A 23,505-nucleotide genomic window follows, 5' to 3' on the forward strand; every position below is an offset into this window, starting at 1 on the left:
ATGGGTGTCAACCATGTGCATGGTGGATAGCATAGTGACGGGTAACCCCTGCCCAGTCCAGGGGATGTGCAGGTCATCGCGTGATGACGTCGTAGGGGGCTGTGGCTCTGTAGGTGCCGAGGCCAAGCCATCGCGGGGGGCTTTGGCGGACATGGGTCCCCAGGCTGTCGAGCCCCTGAAGCAAACTACCGAGGCCTTGGAGGGAATTATTGCTCCTGGGTACTGACTCCGAGGCCACAGTAGCCCAGACGTGGCTCCCCATGCTGCGTTGTCCTCGGGGCAGGAGTTGGCAGCACAGTGAGGCATGGGCATCAACCCATGTGCACGGTGGTTAGTACAGTGGCGGGTAACCCCTGCCCAGTCCTGCCTCCTGTCCCATCGGCCATTCTGCTGTGCTGTGCCGGTCATGCGGCTGTTGTCAGGGGCAGCAGTTGGCTGAGTTGATGCGACACGACGTTTTGCCAGAGGGACGGGAGAAGGAAGAGGTAGCGGAGTGCTGCCGAGCCCGCCTTGCGCGAGACGGAGGGTCGGTGGCCCGGCCGAAGCCTTTGGCGGGGAATCGGCCGAGGCCCGCGGTGAGGGGGCCTCGGGCGAGTCGGAGAATCGGCCGAGGCCCGCAGTGATGGGGCCTCGGGCGAGTCGGAGAATCGGCCGAGGCCAGCAGCGTTTAGCTGGTTTCGATCTTTACGAAGTCTAAGCAGTCGTTTTTTGGATCTTGCTTAGGGTACCCCTTCTTACGGTATCCGACACAAACATTCAAGCAAGAGCAGGAGTCTGACAGTCTACCCATTGAAAATGATCCTATTGTCGTTGTTGTCACCTAGACTGTCGATCCCCTAGTTCAGCAAACAACTGATGGTAAGAAAATCATATATCTATTTTATTCTTCTACAACAAACATGAACTAAAAAAATCTTTCTCGATGTTTGTAGATACCAATGTTGAAAGTTCAGAGCCGATTCAACTAGATACCATTGGTGCATCATCAGCTGTTCCTTCTCCTCACATAGAGACTACCCTAGAAAAGGTACTATATCCACTTCACCGTTTATCTTGTTATCAACTGGTTCAATCCTCCTAACAAGATTTTCTTATATATAGATATTTAATTCTCCAGCTCTGAGCTACTCCTTTAACTTTGAAGAATACATAGATGAAGGTGAAATCAGCTCATCCGCCACCTCTCTCCAAGAGACTTTATCAGAAAAGACCAGAAATTGGCTAAGAGACACACTGCCAATGCTTGAGAAGGATATAGCCGATTTTGTCCAAGATGCAGATCCAGTCAAAAGGACTTTCCTAGCCATTAAGGGTAACTTGCCCTCGAATCTTGCTAAAGTTCTAACACCTTTATCTGACATTGAGGATCGAGCTCCAAGAGTGAAAAGGGCTCAGAGAAATCTAACTGATCGTGAAGCTTTATTGGCCAAGAAGAACTCCAATAGACAAGAGGCCAAAGAGCTAGCACAGCTAATCGATAATTTGAAGAACTCCTCCCTCAGGATCGAGCCAGAGCTGAACCAACTAAAAACCAAGCATGCAGAACTTGAGAAGGAACTAGAGAACATGAAGGCTGTCATCGATTGCCATGAGTCCAATCTGGCTCAAATACCCAGTGCCATTAAATAGAAGAAACAAGAAATGCTGACCAAGGTCAAAGAAGGCAAGGTGTCGGTGTTTTGGACCGGGGGGTCCTCAAGCGATTAGTGAATTTGTTCTGCGTGTTCCCGATTCTGGATGGTGATGTGAAGAGACACAAGGTTTATACTGGTTCGGGCAATTCGTGCCCTACGTCCAGTCTAGGAGATTGATCTTGTATTCCTTGCACCGAAGTGCTTGTAGTATGGGGTTACAAGCTAGATGAGAGAGGGAGCTAGTCCCAGGTCTCGGTGGGAGTGATGTGGGTGGCTTGAGACGTTGCTCTCAAGCGGTAGGGAAATGTGCGTGTTACAGGGCGTTGTTCTTCGTGAGAACCTGTCTCTCCTCCCCCCTAGAAATGGTCTAAGTCCTTTCCTTTTATAGTTGAAGGGAGGACAAGGGTAGTACATGTGCTAACTATACGACATCGTGCAAATAGAGGCGGCGTGTCCAAGCCCTGTAGCCTATTCCTATGGCGGCGTGGTCGTCGGAGTGGTCCGTCCTTGAAGCGCTGGGGCGACGTGCTAGTCACATCCGATCCTGTGCGTCATGGGAGCTCTAGGGCTACCTCGGAGCGGGCGCGGCGGTCAGCGTGTGGGTTGCTATGGATTGACTGTGCGTGAGGTCGAGGCTCGGTTGGTGCTGAGGCCAAACCATGGTGGGAGGTCTCGACAGATGTGAATCCTGAGATAGCCATGACCCTGGCGTGGAGTGCCGAGGCCTGGAGGCAGCGGTCGATCTGGTACTCTAGTTCGGAGGCAATGATGACCCGAGCTAGACTTCCCATGCCGCGCTGTCTTTGGGGCAGGGATTGCGGGGCACAGTGCGGTGCGAGCGCTGATCGTGGGCATAGCGTCGGAATACAGTGGCCGGTAATCCCCGCCGTGCCCTATCTCAACCGGTATGGCGCCGATACGACCTCATGTCCCGTCGGCCACTCCACGGTGTCGAGCCATCGTCTGGCTGAGATTGCGGGAGTGGTTGACGCATTATTAGCACATGACATGCTGTCGAGAAGGCTGGTCGAGGCGAGAGCGACGGGCTATTGTCGAGCCAGCCTCGAGCGATACGGAGAATAGCTGTCTCATTCGGGGCCGTACGCCCGGGGCCTCGGGCGAGACGGAGATTGGGCTCCTTGCCGAGGCCTCTCATGAGAGGCCTCGCGTGAGGCAGAGATTTTGTCAGGGCATCGAGACCTCTCGTGCGAGGCCTCAGGCGAGGTGGAGAGCCGGTGGGCTCGGAAGGGGCTGGTGATGAACCCATGGCTTACCTTCTGGCTTCATTGTTGATGAGATTTAAGTGGCTCTTTTGGTGTACGCTTGGGGTACCCTGTTCTATGGTACCCGACACAAGACCATCCGCAGCAACCTTGAGAACATTCTTGGATCAGCCAAAGGAGACAAGCAAAAAATTGCAAAGGTTGATGCTATTCGACTGAAAGCTTTGAAGGCAATCCAGGATGTTTTGAATTTGTAATGTCATTATTTGTAATATATATCTCGTGTGAAACTAATGAGAACCATATTTCCTGCTAATCTATTGTATCTCTTGTCTCAGCTAAAGAGTCGATCTGAAAGTACCAATTCTAGACACCTGACCTTAATCCAATTAAGTCTGAAAACACGACCTCTATTAAGAAAACTCCACAATCTTCCATCCTCAGTTATCAACACCGCATTCTCTCCGACATTAGTGGGCGGCGCTTCGCCTTCTATTAATTACGGTTGCCTTTTGCATGTCTTGAGATATCTACTACCTCGCTTTGTAGCTATAAATACCAGCCAAGGACTCCGGCCTCAAACACATCCACACTTGCAACTGTTTCTATTCTCTGCACTTCTTCGCCTTCACAAACCCTATAGTAGTTTTCTTCCTCCTTTCCATAGATCCAACCAAACCCTATGGCTAGTGAGGACAACCGGGACAAGTGCACGACGGTGGAGGTTTTGGAGGAGAACCTACCAATGAGCCTGCATCTCCACCGTATGAGGTGAGATCAATATCTTCTACTCATGGCAATGAACTTTTCTAACTTATTTATAGGTTTGTCTTGAATGACAGCCTTCGTCCACTTCCTCCTAGGGCCGGTGAGCCCTCCAATGCTACATCTAATGTCGCCTTCGCACCTGATTCATCGTCAGACTCCTCTGACTCCTACAACAGCGACGACGCTCGACGTTTCCTCCGGGAGTAGAGGGCGGCCCAGGACTGTTATTCCGAGGCAACTCGCGAGAACGATCAGCTTGAGATCTGCCTTGGGGCTTCTCAAGCCACCCTCATCATCACTGAGGAAGAGGCTAGCGCTACTCAGGCATGGTTGTCCAAGTCTGCCACCATGGTGGCGGGTAAGATGAACTCCAAGAAAACCTTTGTTTCAATTTCCACTATCTTTGTCTTGATAGCTCCTTTGTTTCTGTTATTTCTAGCCTTGATGGTACAGTTGGAGAACCTCCAACTGGTGGCGAACGTGGCTATGGCAGCCATCAACGCTCGGGGCACTCTCCTCAACAACCACCTATAGGATGTCCCAGCGCGCGTTCAGGAGATCGCCCTCCATGACGTCCACCATGGCGCAGCGATGGCTCTGGCAGCAGCATAGGTCCAAACCGGGCATGATCTCTGCACCATGGAGCTAGGCTTTCCGATGGCCGACAACCCTAGCACACATGAGGACCTGATCGAGGACTTTGAAGATGCCATAGCGGCCATCGTGGACATCGCTTCAGCTCAGGATGTTGTAAACAGGGTGTTCGATTAGCTTGTACCTAGTATAAACTTATGAATGAATGAAATCCCTATTTTTCTATGATCATGTCTCAGTGAACTTCTTATAATATTTTTGTATATATCTTGATTGTCTCTATGTTTGTTTTTTTGCTCTATAGGCGATACATATCGTATCGGCTTTTACCTCTTCAGGTCTATTTTTGAACTAGAGGCGACACCCTTCTGGTACCCGTTATTAGAGCCAATGACTGAACAAATCGGCTATCAAGTATTAATCCAAACGCTAGTATAATATTTCTTTAGATACTTTTCATTGATTGCTCCTTGATAGGTTGTACCAAAACTCTTTAGACCAAAGATCATTACAACCCATTCAAATAGGCCGATTGCTCTAGGGCACCTAAAAGCTGTCTTCCTTAGCCATTATATTATGCATTATTGCCCATAAAAACTAATAACCTTGTGCTCGGCTGCTATTTACCAACATATTGACTATCGGCATTGGATAACCATCCATGGGTGTAGCCTTGTTCAGATCTCTAAAATCGATGCAAACTCTTAACTTCCCATTTTTCTTATACACAGGAACAACACTCGATATCCACTCTGCATATCGGCATGGTCAGATAAATTTTGCTTCTAGTAGTCTTTCAGTCTCCTTTTGATATCATCAAGAATATTTGGGTTAAATCTTCTTGGAGCTTGTTTAAACGGCCGATATCCAGGTTTGATTGGCAACCGATATTCAACAATTGATCGATCTAGACCAGGCATCTAATAGTATTCCCAAACAAAATAATCTTCAAATTTCTTTAATAAATCTTTCAACTCTTGCTTATACTCAGGATCCAACTTAGCATTCACATATGTTGGCCTAGGCCTATCTCTAGGACCAATATCTATCTTCTCTAATTCATCGGCCGACGTGAAGCCATGTCCTAGTTTACTATTTGTACCATCTGTTGGATTATCCATCAAAACAAACTCTCAAAGCTGATTGCTTGGATCGGCTGTTGGCTCTCATCATTGATCTTAATAAAGCCTCCTTCCCATAGCTTGTCAGAAAAACACTCGAAGTCTTTCAGTTCCTAATATATTGGACCAGCTGTTGCTATACTCACAGAATTATCAGCATGAACCAGCTCAAGATCATCTCCATGCCACTAAATCAAGCATTGATGCATAGTCGATGGTACACAATAATTCGTTTGAATCCAATCATGACCAAGGAGTAAACTGTATGAACCTTTTCCATTAATGACAAAGAATGTGGTGAGCAAAGTCTTACTTCCAATTGTTAATTCGATGTTTATTGCCCCCTAGTCTTGGATGCATTACCCCCAAAATTCTTAAGCATCATGTCGGCCTTAATCAAATCTCTTGGTCCCTTGCCAAGCTTGCGAAAAGTAGTATAAGGCATAAGATTAACAGAAGCACCTACATCCACCAACATTTTGCCCATCGGCTTCCCATCAACGAAACCTTTTACATATAAAGCTTTTAAGTGCCGATGCTTGACTGACTTATCGAATATAGCTTGTTGTATAACTATCAACTTAGCAACTATCTCCTCATACTCCGATTCATCAAAATCTAGATAGACTTCTTGGTCTGCTAGAGCTCTAAATTCTAACGGTAATAGAAAAGCCATTTGAATATTAGCCGATGGTTGACCCCTATCCATTGCTTATTAACACTCCACACTTGAGATCTAACAGATGCCTGAGCCTGTTCTAGCTCTCTGTTTCTTAGGCATTGTACCCTTGTTTTCTGGCTTCTTGTCAAACCTCCTGGATACCATTGCCCTTTTTGCCAAACATACTCTTCCTTATTATCTTCTTCTTCATAATCAGCCCAGTTTTGATCAACAACTCGCTTCCTAAGCCGATCATGAACACTTCTATTTTTTAAGCACCGATACATATTATTATGATGATACTCATCTCGAGCATGGATAGACCAGCGGTTAGCTTGCAATTGCCTAAACTCCCAATATTACTTACTGCACTCTGGGCAATTATTTCTAGTAGGCAATTTGAAACCTTCATTTCAATAATGTCTGAAGAAAGGACAATTCCAATATGATTCAACTTGTTTTCTTTCATACCTCTCTTCTTCTTGTTGACGTTGGTATTATTTCTCTTCTAACCAACGTTGATAATCTTTTCCTTCTACCGTTGCCATTTATTCAACAAAATTCGAGATGTGACATGTGGCCTTATCGCCCTATTCCTTGACGTCTCTCCCTACTCATATCGACTCTTCTGTTGGTCACGACGTCTTTTAATTTCTCTATATTCATCAATCAATATTTGTATCTTTGGATTGACAGTTCTAGTTTCTTTTGCCTTGGTTGATGTTAGGACTTTAGTCTTTCCTTTGAGCAACTTAACATCGACCATATTCTAATCTCTTAGGAAAGGATTATCATCAACTTTCATCTTCCGAGGTGTATCGAATTTAAGTTTCCCTTGCTGAATAGCCCTCTGTATATGGTGCCAGAAAATTATGCACTCGTTAGTAGAATGAGAAGTAGCGTTATGAAACTTACAGAACTTATTATTCTTCAATTGATCAGGAGGTAACATAACATGATTGGCGGGCAATTTGATTTGTCGAATTTAAGTTTCCTTTGCTGAATAGCCCTCTGTATATGGTGCCAAAAAATTCTACACTCGTTAGTAGAATGAGAAGTAGTGTTATAAAACTTGTAGAACTTATTATTCTTCAACTGATCAGGAGGTAACATAACATGATTGGTGGGCAATTTGATCTGTCCTCTCTCAAGCAAAAAATCAAAGAGCTTGTCTAATTTTGTGATGTCGAAATTATATCTCTCATCAACTCCTTTTTCCTAAAGATTTGGTACCATTACTTGCTTCTTACCCAAATTCCATTTGGCCACAGCAATCTCTTCTTTTTTATCATCCTCATCGTCATCATCAACTGAATATGGATTATAGGTTTCAGCAATTGTGGCACTCTTTTAGAATCCGGTATCTCTGTGTATATTCTGGAATTGGCTATTGAGTGCTGCCACCCGTTGAGCCAACTGACCTAAATTATCAAACTCTTGCCCAAGCAGATTCTCTCACCACGTTGGCAACATTCCTTAAATAGCTAAAACAGTTGGCTGATCATCAGTCAGATTCAATGAGAAGCATAAATTCTTGATTTCTCGGAACCTCTGAAAAAACTCGGCACCCGATTCATTAGTTCTCTGCCTTATGGTCATCAAATATATGATTTTCTTTTCTTCTATCCCTGTATAGAAATATGTATGAAATTTCTTCTCTAAGTCAGCTCAATTGGCAATGAAATTAACTAGCAACGATGAAAACCAAGTGAAGGCTGGCCCGGACAGGGACAAGGTGAAGAAACGAACTCGATGAGCCTCTTCAATGGATGCTTCGCCTAACTGTGTAAGATACCGACTGACATATTCTATTGTACATATGCTGACTAGTGAACTTAGCAAATTCTAAGAGCCTGTAATTTGAAGGAAGAGCGACCAAATCATACCACTCTGGATATAGACATTTGTACGAAAAGGTCTGCCCTTTTGGTTTTAAACCGAACTAATTCTTCATCATCTCGATCATTCTAAGCAACAACTCATCAGCATTTGAATCTGGATTTCTCTGCAATTATTGACCCATCTGTGGGTTAAAATTTTGAGTACCTTGATACCCTAGATTTTGAATCATATGAAGGATATTATAATCTGTGCCATAATGATATCCTTATGAAATCTCTATCTGTTGGGTCCTTTGCTGATTTGCTACTTAAAGTCTCTGATTGTAGATGTTGTGATCTATATCTCTACGAATCCTTTGAACTGATGACGCTATTTTTTGAGCCGACGATGGTATTTGGCCTGATGTGCCAAAATTAACCATTTGATTCTAAACTTGCCTCATCAATTGTTGCCAAGATTATTTTGTATTTGATTAGTAGTGGTACCTTGAACTTGCTCAGATAAGCTCTAAAATGTCTGGACATCATCATTACCAGTTATTGCTGCTTCTTGATGGCTAGCACTGGCTTGATTAATCTCCTGAGTCGACGGATGTGCAATGTTGTAATAAGCCGGTCCAACCTGATCAATTGGACATCCATGAAACACCTCTTTCATTATATTACGGAATGTGTTCAAGAAAGCTGTATTATGGTTCAACATGGCATCATGAATAGATTTATTTATAGCATCTATGAAGAAACACCTATCATCAGCTTCATCTGTATCTGACTATCCATGCATCAAAACTCTTGATAGTGGATATTTCTGAATAACTTTATTGTCACATGTCTTGGTATAGAATAATAAACACTTGTTCTGAAATTCTTCTATAGCTTTACTGATGACATCTTTATCCTCATCAGGTAGGTCTTCATAAGGCACCATAAGAATGTCCCTGTTGTTGTGAGTTGTCATGATGATTGTGGGGTCCCACCGGACTTGCCAGAACGCGTGTCGGTGCGAAAATATGGTAGCCACGCCAGGTGGACACGCAGCAAGCCATAACGATCTAAAGATCTGCCTGGCTTCAATGCAGGACCAGTTGATCCTGCGAATTCCCAAGAGCGTGCTAGTCAATTTAACCTGTAATTGACAAGGAGAGAAAAATTATCAGTAATTTAGGGTGTAACATGTTGGTTTTGCCCAAACAGTTCCAAGTATGCTGCTTCGGGAGCAGCCAAATGAGAAGATCGACTAAATAGCCGATACGAGAAGAAATCGACTGTTAAGGACTGTAACGCTCGTGGGTCATGATTGATTTTATGGTAACGAATACAATGCACCCAGTTTTAATGATCATTTTCCTTAAGCTATTAACATGTATGCGTCAAAGATACATCACTGACTAAATTAGATTTGATCATTACATGGTGTAGAGCCAATGAATCTGGTAAAAAGGGATATGCCACGCAAACAATTGACTGTTCGATATAGACAGATCTACGAACTATTTAGATCTAATCTATTACCGTCAATAGCGAGGTTCGACCGAATCGATGCAGCTATGATGATGATAGTCTAGAACTAGAAAATTAATAGAACCGACCATACTTCAACATGTTTATAAAAAGCATGTCATATCTGTGAAAGCACATGCGAATCGACTAAAATAGCCGATTCAGGTAGAAAAGGGATTACAACATGTGAACAATCGACTATTTAATATAGATAGACCTATAAACTCATCAAATCTAACATGTTATCCTTAACAGTGGGGTTCAACCAGATCGATGGCAGCCATGATAAAAATAATAAATCAAACCTTCAAAATAAACAGATCTATTCACATTTAACATAATCATGAAAACACACTATAAGCGTTAAAGTACGGACGATCGACTATTTAGCTGATGCAGGCATAGCAAACAACCAAGGTCACGCCTGGTCGAAAGCAAATCTACCAACTAGCATACTTCGATTTAAAGTGCTAACAGTGGGGATCGACCGGATTGTTATAGCCATAATAGCGAGCTATAGACTAGATTCAACTAGCTAGTAAATCTTCTCAAGATCAGGCATGCCTTAGTCGCGTACTATGCACAATCAAGATCGAAGTAGAACGACCGATAAAACATAACCTATCATTTAAAGTAAGAACCATCGCAATGTGACAAAATAAACGATGGAATAAAAGGATGTGAGGCCGATCTAGATCGATCTCGATCAGGCAGGTTGATATTGCTGAAACTAATGACAACAAGAATATCAGCAAGATCGGTAACTTAATGAATCTACCTGAAGGATGCCACTCTTAGGTAGAGCCGATAACTTGACCTTAATTTGATTCGAGCAGTGGAGGTCGAACTTAACCGATGTAGCCATACTTAAACTAGATAAGGATCAATAACTAACTTATACTAGAGGTCGTAAGAGGTTGGCCGGACCAATGCAGCCTTATAAACAAAGGTATAAGCCATAACAGTACTTACAGACAAGCCAGAGGTCAATCGGATCGATGCAGCCCTGCTTGTTGAAGAACTCGCCGAGATTTACAGTACTTCTACTCCTAAGGGTTGCGTGAAGTCGGAAAAAGTATTTGGTATTGATTGATTGGATGTTTCTTACAATAGCCGAGGTCCAATATTTATATCCAGAACATAAACATGAATCCTACTCAAACACAACTTATTACAATCTTTGAAATAAAAGAAGCATTCCTTATTTAAGATAACTTGGACCCTAAACCTTTCCTTTTTGTAGAGTCCAACATATTTTCCTCCCCCGACGCCATCTATACGTAATCCGTTGATGTTATCCGCTGACGTCATCTATAAAATAGCCGATTCCAACACTGCATCAAAATCAGCTAATATCGATTCACATCTGATCGATCCCTTGATGATACAATCTTAGAAGCTTTGAGTTCCCGTGTTCTTCTTTCTCAAATTTTGGTGTAAACACCACCTCATATTGGTTCCAGGGACTAGAGACTAGAGACTAAAAGAGAGACTAAATAACCAGTTTGGTTCCAGAGATTAAAAGGGACTAAAGGGCCGAACAAAGACTAAAATACCCTTCTTCCTCTAGGTGCCGAGATCCAACAGCAGCACCGCCACCAAGGGCCCGCGAGCGGGCGAGGCGAGGCGAGCTCACGGTCATGGACATCAATGAGGTCGTTGGAGATGGCCGTGAGGACGGTGAGGAAGAAACGGCGGCGATCTCGACGGAGAAGACCCCGGCGACGCTCGCACGTGAGAGGAGCACGAACGGGCGCAAAGGGAGGTGTCGGCGTGGGCAGGCGCGCTTGGGCTAGGGAAAGGGGTGGGGACCGGGGCATGGGGTGCCAATTTGACCCCATAAGTCTCAATAAGCCTCACCTTAGGGCCTTTTGCCCTTTGGTCTATAGTCCCTGTTTTAGTCTCTCCTGTTTGGTTGAAAGGAACTAAAAAAACAAAATATAGTATCTAGTCCCTATTTCTATAGAAACAAACAGGTATTAGAGCTTTACACATAAAAAGTCAGCTAAAGTACTATAAAGTTTAGAGGCATCTAAAGTTTGGAGGCAAGATCCAAACATGCCCTAAAAAATGGATAGATCATCAGATCGACTGCGCCGCTACGGGCGGCTGGTGGTTAACGCAAGGTACTTCATGGGGAGAACCGAGCGTAGCTCAGGTGGTAAGGCCCGGTGGTTGGGACCTTGTCGGCTGGAGTTCGAGCCCCCGTGGCTAGAAATTTTTGATCTCTCACTGGGCTTTGTCCCCAATAAATTTCGTTGTCTCTCACGTGTGGTGCCACAGAAGGAATGCGACGTGCCCGTCGCCTACGGTGTCATGGTTGGACCCGGTGATCTCACAAAGGACACGATTTGGTAATCTAGGTGTAGTTGTAGATTTATTTGTGTACGCGTGGTGTGAGTATGGTGTGCGTGTGTGAGGTTGATGTAACAGATGCTACAGGTATACAGATGAGAGGCGTAAAAAAAAAGTACTTCATGGGTGTGTCCGTGCGCGCGGGGGAGCAGCGCCAGGAACGGGCACGGCTGGGAGCACGGGAACGGGTTGCGTCTTGCGTGGCGTGTGGTGCGGGGTGGGGTTGGTGCGCGAGGCCGTGTGTGGCCCTGGAGGCCGGGAGCAGAGGGACGTGTGTCGGGCTATCTCGCGTGTCGGCGGTTCCGTCCCTGCGCCCCAACCCCACGACCGTGTGTACGCCTTAATTTTCCTTGCCCATGCTTGGAGCACCGGAGTGTCGATTTTCCTCGTGCAAAACGCCGGAAACGCACCACACCAAAGTCCAAACACACCAACAACCTGCACCAACTCTTTTCTTCATCACCACCTAATCGCGACTCCTGCTGCTACCAGTAGCTTACAGTAGTTGTTGTACTTGTACCCGGAAACGTCGTGCACATGACTTGCATAGTTGCATGTTTCAGTCTCAAAGATCAATGTTACCATGCACATGCGCCCAGTGGCGGATGTGGGATGCGGGATAAGGGGGGGCTAAAACAACAGAGATGTTGATTTACACGAAGATTTAACGGTGAAATCAAGCTTTTGCTACAGTAATTAGCATTGAAATCAAGAAATTAGGGGGGGCTGGAGCCCCCCCAGCCCCCCCTTTGGATCCGCCACTGCATGCGCCGGAACTGCGGAACCGAAGAATACAACTTGGAGCGGTAAAAACAGTGACTAGCAGTTGGGCTGCCGCGTTATTAGCTGCCTATTAATGCCAAACTCCCACGTCTACGGCCCCGTTCACGTGTTCTTAAATCCGACTTGATTCACTTCTTTTTTTTATTTAAAATAATGTTTTTCTCTCACAAATTCTATTAGTCTCTTTTAAAATTTCTCCAAACGAACGGGGCCTATGTTACCGTGAGCCGTGACGTCCTCAGCTCTGGTAGGAGTCGTCATAGACTGGCCTTTTTCCATTTACGTTCTCTTAGCTGTTTTCTCCAGTAATACCGTATGTATATTATACTACTCTCCGTCTAAAAAAAAGTTATGTCCATACTCAAAGTTAGAATTGTGTTTTTTTTTTCTAGAAAGAGAAAGTAGTCGTATTTGGTGGTCAGTGGTCATGGACGCCATGCCAGCTTCTCGTGCTAGCTGGAAAAGGTAGTTAAATACGATGTGATTAGCTTGCGGACGGCCAATTTGTCCCGTGGATGTGATTGCTAATGCTTTGCTCGGGTGCGGTGGTTTAACAACATTGTTTGGACATGACGTGCACTTCTCAAAACTAACGCCCTGTTTGCTTAGCCTTGTTTTGCTGATAAACCATGACTAAAAATACTGTTAGCTAATTTAATGTAAGAAAGAAATACTATTCGTTGACCGAAAAAATATCACTTACAAATCAAACTAGCCTAAACGAACAAGGCTTAGCATAATCGCCGACCTGGCTATTGGGTAGCAGTAGCCGTGCCGATGGTCGGTCTGCAGGCCTTGAGGCAGAAGTTGTCGATGACCATGGCCGATTAGCTGAGAGCTGACTCTGCGTCGTCCACCTGTGACCTGGAGAGGACGCCGCACAAGCCGACCCCACAGAGCAGACTCCCACCCACACATCGAGACCACAGACCAGCGGCAGCAGCGACCCAAGCACAAAACACCGCGTGACAAGACGACAAGCGGACAAGGCCCCCCCGGGGGAAAAGAAAAAAAAAGGCGAGAGAAATTCGTTAAAAATCCTCCCGGCCGGCCACTTTTATTACCACCTCCACCAGCACTCCCGCAGCAAGTCGTCGTCGCTCCCCCTGAACACCTCCACTCCAAACCCACCCCCACCTCGCCCCTCCTCTCTCTCTGGTCTCTACCCCCCAGGCCCCAGCTCCCCCTGTCTCTTCTCTTCCCCACCCGCCCCAATGTCGCCGCCCCTCGAGCCCCACGACTACATCGGCCTCTCCGCCGCCGCCGCCGCCGCGCCGCCGACGCCGACCTCTTCCTCCTCGTCCTCGTCCTCGCCGGCGCCCCGCCTCACCCTCCGCCTCGGCCTGCCGGGCTCTGAGTCCCCGGACCGCGACGGGGACTGCTGCGAGGACGTCGCCGCCGCGCTCTCCCTCGGCCCGCTGGCGGCTGCCCCCAAGGCAGCCGCCGCATCCGCTGTTGTCTCCGCCAAGCGCGCCTTCCCGGACCCCGCCCAGCGCTGCCCCGGCGCTGCCAAGGCTAGCGCCGACGACAAGCAGCAGGCATCCCCCACCGCGCCGCCGGCCGCCAAGTAAGACCCCGCTTCGATTCGTCTTTGGCCTGGAGTTGGCCGCCGCTGGGCTGACAGATGCGGTGCTGTCTGTCGATCCGGTGCAGAGCGCAGGTGGTGGGATGGCCGCCCGTGCGGAACTACCGGAAGAACACCCTCGCCGCCAGCGCCTCCAAGAGCAAGGCGCCCGCGGAGGAGGCCGCGTCCGGAGGCGGCGGGCCCATGTACGTCAAGGTGCGCATGGATGGCGCGCCCTACCTCAGGAAGGTGGACATCAAGATGTACTCCAGCTACGAGGACCTCTCCATGGCGCTCGAGAAGATGTTCAGCTGCTTCATCACTGGTGAGTGGTGTTCGGTACTATATGCTTCTGTTTGACGCGTTCCCCTACTGTAATTACACAAAGTACTGATCCGTTGCTATAAGTCCTTTGTGATGTACTAGATTTAGTACCACAAAAGAGTAGGAGGAGCTTGAGTAATTATTGTCGAATAAAAGTTGCTTTCTTGAAGCAAATATTCATAAGAATTACATGAATATACATCCATACATCGATGTGTTATGCATATATGATCCTAAACAAGCACCAAGCACAATACAAACATGCAGTCATTTTGTGCACAGGGAGAAATTTCTGCTTATCATGCCACGATCTAAGTGCCATCGGACTTGGCTCAACTGCTCAATTTTCATCACAGTTCCATGTAGCTTTGCTAATGGACAAATAATTGGGACACACGCACAGTTTTCATGGCCTAACAAATAATGACTAATGTGTGAACAGAAACTAAATACCATACAAATCACTGAACAGTTTTTCTACATAGTATGTCTTCCTTTTTTTTCACAAGGATATTTACTTGGCCTGTGATTTTAAAGGTCAAAATGGTCTGCATAAATCATCGAGCAAAGATAGGCTGACTAATGGCTCAAAGGTGGATGCCCTCAAAGACAAGGAGTATGTCCTTACCTATGAGGATAAGGATGCAGACTGGATGCTTGTCGGTGATCTTCCCTGGGAGTAAGTACCTTACATTGTCATATATTTCTTTTAGTGGTACTAGCGTAGGCTATAGTTGGATCAAGTTTGGTTCATGTTTTGTTAATTTTATTTTATTGGCAATTATTAAGAACATATTATATGACTATGAAAAGAAAATCATATGCATTTTTTATCCCCTTGTGAATGCATTACCTCATAGCATCAGTAGCTCACTGTCTCAGTAGTGTTGATTTTTCCTCGACCAGCTACGGTGACATGCAAATAACAGAAGGGTGAAAAGAAATTGTAAAATGTACTTGTGTAGGTATTGAACACATTTGTTCTATAATTTTGTAAACTGATTACCCTGTATAAGTTTCATATCTGTACAAGTTACTACTCAAGATGCAAGTGCTGACCTTATTTGTTCCCTTGCAGTTATTTTACTTCTATCTGTCGGAAGCTCAAAATCATGAGGGGCTCTGATGCTGTTGGAATAGGTATGTACCATGTGTAACAATAGATCTAGAAATTCTGCATGTATTATGTGCATATGTTATAGCCTTGCAGGACGAATTTATTAATTCCCAAGCACTTATATTTGCAGTTAACTTATACTATGCAGTGGCTACATTTCTCATTGTTTGCGTGAGGTAGTCTTGCCAGCCCTTTGAAAATAAGTTAGGCCAAAGTATTCAAGTATTAGCAGCAACTGTATCCTGGCCGCCAATGGATTCTAGCTTCTATGCATAGATCATTTCTCATGGCTGATAACAGAGCACAAACCTAAGGGAATAATAAGATGATTAAATATTGATTGGAAGAAACAGTTGCTGTTTTGGTGTCTGAATCTGAAACTTCAGTTTGGAAGGTGCCTTTTCCTATTGTCTGCAACTAAGACCACTGACTATCGCATTCGGTCCTTCATTCTGAAATTTGGTGCATTGTTTCATTTAGCTACAATATTTCTTGTATGATTCTGAACTATATCCATTTGCCTGCAGCTCCAAGAACCATAGAGCAGACAGGTCAGAACAAATAAGCTTGGTCTTTGTCTGCATCCACGGAAGACATCTGAGCTAGCTGGGAGACTATGTGTGTATGTTGAAGGCTGAAATAGTTGCTGGGAATTATCAAAACTCGTCAAATGTTTAGTGTAGTTTTCACGTGTTCTTGAGACATGTGCATTTGTATGTCTGTGATGTTATCCGTCAGATCGTGCAATCGTAGGTTGCTGTTTCTTGTGCCCTTTAAAGGCCAAATCAGGGAGCTCTCTGCTTCCTCTGTGTCGCTTTCCAGCATTCCCTGTTATTCTACTCTGAAATCATCCATCATGCCACAAGAACTGATGGTCGGTGATGTCAAGAAAGCTGTCCAAATTGTTCAATTGTAACCTCGCAATTGTGTTCTTTTACAGGAGAAATTGGTGCTGTGCACTCAGCTTCCTACCACATTAACACTAGTACTAACAGCGCATTTTACTGAGAACAGGGGTATGCGTTTGGGGTTTGTCATGGCTCACCAGTCACCCTTTCTTTGGGTTCTGCGAATCTGAGAAGAAATTGTAGAACGTGGGGTCCCTGGAATCTCTGGGCTCCTGTTCTGCTTCCTCCGGAGCATTAAGAGGCGCACTGCTGTCACCGAAGAAATTGTAGAATTGGATGTCCCTGGGAAGTCCGGTCTCCTGTTCTGCTTTCTCCGCAGCATCAAGCGGGTCCTTGCTGTCAGCGAAGATTTCCCCGGTCGTGGCCGCATCAGCGCTCTCGCCGTCGCCGTCGCCGTCGGCCTTCTTCTGGCGTCCAGGCGACGCCGCCACCGTCTCCGCACCAGAGTCCTTGTCGCCCGCCTTCCTCTTACGCCCAGGCCCCGTCGCCGTCTCCGCATGCACCAATCTCCTCGTCCGCCCCTCGCGTCCAGGCGTCACCACTGCAGACGCAGCGGGGCCCTCGCCGTCCGCTTCCGCCACCGCCATAGAACTCTCGTCGTCTACGTTGGCATTCGGGTTGCGGTACACCTTGCACAAGACAAGAAGGTTCGAGGAGCCCGCTTCTTGGCCGCCTTCATCGGAGTCGAGGCTGAGCTCCACCATGCGCCATGCCGAACGCACACGCTTGCCGTCCACTTTCTCCATGAAGGCGAAGGTCTGATGCTGTCCTATCCACTGCCGGCGGCCGCCGCGGTAGGAGAACACGGTGGTCTTGGGTCCGTTGTTGGCCCAGCTTCCCTCCCTCCCGGTGTCCACTTTGCGCTTCTTGTACTTCTTGGAGGGGGCCCTGGGGCGCAGCGTCGTGAAGAAGTACCACGTCCTCTCCCCATCGTCCGCAGTCGCCGGCGAGTACTGGCTGGTGAGCAGGTCCGGGTCCGAAGCATACAGGTCCGCCTCGTGAATGAAGTCGCTCACCTTGGTGCCGGAGACGATCCGGTGGCGCAGGTAGGAGTCGATGAGCTCCTCGTAGGAGGGGTGGCCGGTGAAGGTCGCAGGCGGCGGCATGGGCGAGGAGGAGCCGACGGCGAAGGTCGGAGGCGGTGGCTTGGGCGGGCTGCCAGCCATGGCGAAGATGGATGGTTTCGGCCTTTCGGGAACCGTTGCGAGTTGCGGCGTGCTAGGCGCGGCGGCGGTTTATATAGCCAGCCGGACGGTCCACGCGTTGGTCTGTGTAGTTCCAGTTCTTTGTAAAATAATTTCTCCTTCATTATTTATTATTAGGACTTGTTTGGAATGCAGAAAAAATCCCGGTTCATGTATTTTTTTCTATGAAATTGAATTGTTTCTGCGAAATTACTACATGATTCTTGTGAAATTTCTATGTTCAAAACAAGCCCTTAATAAGAACAAAGATATTTGTACTTTAGTTTCGGTTTGCGTTTAATTGAAATAAATTGGGGGGAAATAGATGGAGATTTGTGAACATTAATTTCTGCTGCATTTGTGAATTAACTAAGCCAAAGTCGTCTCAAGTATTTTTGAATGTTGGGTGCGTTTTATCGTCGTGCTGCATCTGTCTTTGGGCAGCAGGTACGGGCATCTGCCTGCAGCTAGAGTAGACAGGTACGTATAGGAAGTTAGGAACAAGAAAAGCTTTATGGTACATTGTTCTCACAAACAAAAAAAGTTTTAAGGGATGGATCATAAATCTCTAGTATTTACTGCTTATGCTACATTGATGCTTCAGGCGTTCCCTTCTCAAGAGTTGTGAAGAAAAATACTTCACAAATACAGTGTGGAACTGTTTTGAAGCAAGCATCTCAGAATTTCAGTTTGGTCAGTGTTCTACTATCTCCGCAATGGGAACGTTCAGGTCGTACAATCGTGGGTTGAATTCGCTCTGAAGTCTGAACATTTGGTGCACTATATTTAGGGCCCGTTCGGTTATGCCGTTCCCGGTCCTTGCTGAGCAGGAACAGTTCCCGTGCTATAGAAAATACTGAAGAAACCGAAAGGGCAGGCTGCGTCATTTTTGCCCTCTGAAGGTCCGGTCAGGTAGCAGTATCACACTCTGCTTCCTGCATTCCCTTTCAAAGATGAAGAGAAAAACACTCCTAAACTAAACCATCATCCTACAATTACAAGTCGTAATGCCCTCACGAAACTACCCTAATTATTAAACCCAAACCTCGTAATGCCTTCTTCCGACCAATACACCAGAAATGGGTTCTTTACTCTGCTATCAGATTACTCTCGACAGCACCCATCCATGGCTCTGTTTCCAGGATTTGTCGGGGGAGAGGAGCCCTGGATCTCACAGGAACTGATGGAACCGAACATTCTTCCGTGAAGAAGCACGCGTCTCGCCTCGCTGAGGAGCGCCGGACGCGCCGAGGGCCGACTCGTCCTTCGCGATCGCGGTCTCCGATTTGGACTCGGCCCTTTTCAGAGTGACCACCAGATGGGTGCCGCACTGAGGGCACTGCATTTCCGTCGCAGAAACTGGAGCGCGAGGGGAGCTGCTGCCGTCGGCCTTTTTCTTGCGCGCCGGCACAGCCGCGCCGGAGCTCTCGTCGTCCAAGGCCTTCCTCTTGCGCGGAGGCGCCGCCGCGGACGTCTCGACGGACTCCTCGCCGATCTCCGCCTTCTCCTTGCGTCCGGGCGCCGCCGCGGCCCCGCCGGGGATCTCGTCGTTCGCCTTGCTATGGCGACTGGGCGCCGCAACCGTCGCTTCGCTGGATTCAACGTCGTCGGGTCTCCTCCTCTTGGGTCCAGATGCCGCCTCTAGCGACGCGTTGGAGCTGTCGTCGTCGTAGTAGTCGTCATCCAACGTTGCGTCGCTAGATTCGTCGTCGTCGGCCTCCGCCTTGTGCCCGGCCGCCGCAGCCGCCGCCGCCGTGGCCCCGCTGCCGCTCGGCTCTGGGTTGCGCGGGCTGCGGTACACCTTGCACAGGACGCGATTTCTGAGGGCGCCCTCCTCCTCCTCCTCCGCCTCCGCCTCCGGTTTCTGTCCGGCGCCGCCGTTCTTGAGGAGGCGGAGCTCTATCATGAGCCACCCCGTGCGGACCCGCACGCCGGTATCCTTCTTGACGAAGGAGAAGCTCTGGCGGTGCCCAATCTGGTGCTGCTTGCCGTTGGAGACCATGTACACGGGCTTCGATTTCGCCTCGTTGTGCCAGCACCCGCCGCCGGTGGCCACGGTGCGCGTCTTGCGCTTCCCGTGGACGCTCTTGTGGCGCAGCGGGGTGTAGAAGTACCACGCCCGCTCACCGTCGCCGGCCACCGCGGGCGCGAACTGCCGGGTGAGGTCGGCGGGGTCGGCGGCGTACACGTCGGCGTCGTGGATGAACGCGCCGGTCTTGACGCCGGTCTCGACCCAGGGACGGAGGTAGGAGTCGACGAGCTCCAGATCGCTGGGGTGGGATTGGAACGCCCGACACGGCGGCTTGATGGCCGCCGACGGAGAGCGTAGCATGGCGAGGGTGCGGCGCGGCGCGGTGCGGTGCGGTGGCGGCGGGGTTGAAGGGGGACGGGAAGGGGACGAGACGACTCGGAATTTGAGATGGAATGGAACCGGGTTGAGGCATCGGGCACGGGGAACCGCCGCTTTATATGGCCATCGATTCACGCGTTTGCCTTTTGCCGGTCCCCTGTTCGAGTCGGACTCCGACTTCGAGTTCGACTCGAGCAAGAACAAGACCAGGCAGGGTCGGTTCCGGGTGGACTCGGACTCGGAGTTCAGGAGAATAGCGTCCGGTTGGTATCTCTATTGGACTTGTTTAGCCTGGTTTGAGTGTTGCTCAGACACTTGATGGAGCCCACTGGACGGGGTGTTTGATCAGACAATTGATTGAAGCCCACTGGACTGTGTGTTGCTCAGAAACCTGATTGAAGCCCATTGGATTGTTCTTCTTTTTCCTTTTGTTTTGTTTGGGTCCAGGCCCAGTGCACAATTGAACAAATAATAAGGCAGGAGTGGATTCTAGAATATCCTCAAATTATAAGAGAGAACGTCGTTCACGCTTATAGAAGTACATATATAAAGCAAATTGTATTGCATTTGCCTTTGTCTTGGTATAAATCCTAGTGCCAATGGCATGTTAGCAACTGAACTTGGCTTGATTACATGTACGATGTGGCGCGCGGCGCTGCATCGATCGAGATCACAATCTCAGGAGTTGAGGACCGGAGAATGGCCGCAGCCAAAGTCAACATAATGGTGTTTCAGCAGCCGCAGGTACTCATCGAGCCCGTAGGTTTTCTGGATCTCCTCGTCTGGCCGGTCGACGATGCTGTACTCCTCCATTAACCAATCCTTATTCCTCATCCACCAAGAGAAGAATGAGTCGTCCGTCCAGATGGGTGCTGTCCTTCTTCTCTTCGCCATTGGGTGTGGGCGTGCCTTCCTCTGCCTCGGTGGGACGGCCGCGGTGTCGCCTGCGCGCCGAATTAGCCGGGTTCTTGTCGACCACGGCGGCCTTCCTCTTGCGCCCGAACGCCGCCGACGCCGACGCTGAGGCGCGCGCGCGCGGGCTGAAGTAGATCTTGCAGAGGACCACGTCGTCGGCGTCGGCGCCGTCGAGGCTGAGCTCCACCATCTGCCACCCGGACCGGACGCGCCGCCCGTCCACCTTCGTCACGAACGAGAAGCCCTGCCGGTGCCCTACCAGGATCCGGCTGCCGTGATCCCTCCTCCACCACCGGCTTCGCGCTGACCTCCGAGTGCCAGCACCCGTCCCCGGAGTCCACCGTGCGCGCCTTGCGCTGCCCGTCGCGGGTCTTGGCCCTCACGGCGGAGAAGAAGTACCACGCGCTGTCGCCGTTGCTCGCGACCTCCGGGGCGAGCCGTGCCGTGAGCTCGCCGGGGCCGGCGGAGTAGACGTCCGCGTCATGGATGAACGACGCGCTGCACGGCCTGTCTCTGTCGTCGCCGGAGACGACGCGGGGCCCGGAGGAAGGACGTGATGAGCTCTTCCTCGGATGGGTGGGCCGCGGCCGTGAGCGTGGGAGTGGGCCTGGCGTTGTTTTGGAGCGGGTCGCGACCATGGCCCAACGGAGAATTTGAGCATATACAGTGTGACCCAAGGAACACGGTAAGAATATAGGGGGTATACAGTAATCGAATCGATTCTGACGAAAATTGAGATTATAATCGATTCTGAGTATAGCTTCGCAGCCGTCTCGGCGTCTTATATCGAGCGGAATATGATGGCTGGTGTGCGAAGGCCGAAACCGACGCGAACCGTTCTTTCATCATGACACGGAAAGGAAACACAATTCCAAACTCGGTTTGCGCGGCCCGTTGCCGATCGTCCGACCCGTATGGTTGAGGGGGCAGTGGGCCGAAACCAATACAGATGGGAAGCTGCGGCTTGACGGTTTGAGCTTTTTCTGAGTTCTATATGTAAGTGTGGTGATACTAAAAAAGTTTAAAGCCAACATTAAAGATGGCAACGCCCCGATACCTAATATTCGACGGGTATTTGATCTATTAGGGAACAGAGATGAGATCATATCTTTACCCGTGGGCATCTAAATGGGCAAGAATCCATCCCCGACGGGTATAGCAGGTACGGGAACATTCCCTGTTTACCCGTTCCCATTACCCGTTGGGGAACCCGACTATTTGAGTTGTCATGCTAGTATTAGGCTAAAAGAAGCTCAACATAGGTATTTTGGCCCAAATCTGAACAATCATATATATAGTTTATGTGTTTTAGGAACCCTAGTTCAAATTTTCCTCACCATCTCCGCCAGCAACACAAGCACGTCTGCCTCACGAGCGCTCGTGCCCCTCGCTTCCTTAGTTCGGTCTCTCTGCCATCTTTGCTCGTACTCCTCGCAACATCGCTCCTTCTCCTCGGCATCTCCGAGACTCCGACACTTATACCCGGGTGAAGAAGAAACGTCTCCGATTGCAAAGCTATGACCCCAAGTGTCCTTGTTTATCGGGTATGCAGTACTCATCGGGTATCTGTTACCCGACCAATGCCCGACGGACAGGGATGGGCAAGAATCTATACCTGAGACAGTTAACACGGACGGGGACGGGATGAATTCTCCGTAGCGGGGAAGAGAACGTTCCGGTGATACCCGACGAGTACATCCCCGTTGCCATCCTTAGCCAACATCTATATGCCTATACCATGTGACTGAAGCAATGACTATCCATATCTATATATGTCATATTTTATAGCAATACTCTTTTCATCCCAAAATAAGTGATGTTTTAGGTTTGTCCTAAGTCACATTTTAAGTTTGACCAAAATTATAGAAAAGAGTAAAATGCACTCTGGGTCCTCAAACTTTTGAGACCCTCCCATTTGGGTCCTCGAACTAAAAAAAGACCATCTGGGTCCCTAATCTACTGTCGTCGCACACCAACCGTCCAAAACTCGCCACGCCAACATATGACGTGGCCATGCCACGTAGGCAACTGGATGCTGGGGCCATGACAACCACTCAAAACCCCCCACACATTTGGAGAACTTTGTTTCAGATCCAGGCCTGCGTAACAGAGAGAGAGAGGAAGGGGAATGGAGGGCGACAGTGGTGTTCGCTAGGCACGCGGTGGTGGGCGCCAAGATCGCGACGATCGTCTGCGCGGGCGCCGGCCCGGCCACCGCCGTGTGGTGGACCGCCGAGAGGGTGAATGAGCGGTTGTACGCGCGTACGAGCGCCGCGCAACACCTACATCGGACCTGGACATGGCGAGCCGCATGGTGCGGTGCACACACTCCAAGCTGGAGCACGGCCGCCCGCGACAAGCTGACCACTAGTAGAGAACAGACTTTCGGTTCTAGGCTTTAGTCCCGACCATTTATGGGCCCAAGACTAAAGACAAGATTAGTTCCCGGTTGGAGCAACCAACCAGGGACTAAAGTCCCCTGCCCAATGGCTAGAGGCGTAGCTTTTGCAGGAGGGTAGCAGGAGGGGTGGTTCAAACCGGGACTAAAGGTCATCCCTCCAGTCCTGGTTGGAGCTACCAGCCATGACTAAACCTTTAATCCCGGTTGGTGGCTCCAATCGAGACTAGAACTCTACCTGTAGTCCTGGCTTTATACCACAAAC

General features: G+C 48.6%; 3 protein-coding genes across 3 annotated transcripts; 1 reads left to right on the forward strand and 2 right to left on the reverse strand.

Moving 5' to 3' along the window:
* The first annotated feature begins 13,640 nt into the window (after positions 1-13,640).
* Positions 13,641-16,395, forward strand: LOC136456372 (auxin-responsive protein IAA5-like). The gene is made up of 5 exons (XM_066456206.1): positions 13,641-14,047; positions 14,134-14,369; positions 14,906-15,047; positions 15,447-15,508; positions 16,013-16,395. Exons 1-5 carry the CDS (start codon positions 13,695-13,697, stop codon positions 16,048-16,050), a joined length of 831 nt encoding a protein of 276 aa, XP_066312303.1. The 5' UTR covers positions 13,641-13,694; the 3' UTR covers positions 16,051-16,395.
* Positions 16,396-16,485: 90 nt separating this feature from the next.
* LOC136460850 (uncharacterized) lies at positions 16,486-19,997 on the reverse strand. Its single transcript, XM_066460398.1, has 2 exons — positions 18,753-19,997; positions 16,486-17,629 (listed from the first exon to the last, which is right to left on the reverse strand). Exons 1-2 carry the CDS (start codon positions 19,907-19,909, stop codon positions 16,534-16,536), a joined length of 2,253 nt encoding a protein of 750 aa, XP_066316495.1. The 5' UTR covers positions 19,910-19,997; the 3' UTR covers positions 16,486-16,533.
* Positions 19,998-20,750: 753 nt separating this feature from the next.
* On the reverse strand, positions 20,751-21,480 carry LOC136460851 (uncharacterized). The gene is made up of 2 exons (XM_066460399.1): positions 21,151-21,480; positions 20,751-21,065 (listed from the first exon to the last, which is right to left on the reverse strand). Exons 1-2 carry the CDS (start codon positions 21,478-21,480, stop codon positions 20,751-20,753), a joined length of 645 nt encoding a protein of 214 aa, XP_066316496.1.
* Between the last annotated feature and the right edge of the window lie 2,025 nt (positions 21,481-23,505).

The sequence above is a fragment of the Miscanthus floridulus genome, chromosome 6, assembly GCF_019320115.1.
Source record: "Miscanthus floridulus cultivar M001 chromosome 6, ASM1932011v1, whole genome shotgun sequence".
Lineage (NCBI taxonomy): Eukaryota > Viridiplantae > Streptophyta > Magnoliopsida > Poales > Poaceae > Miscanthus > Miscanthus floridulus.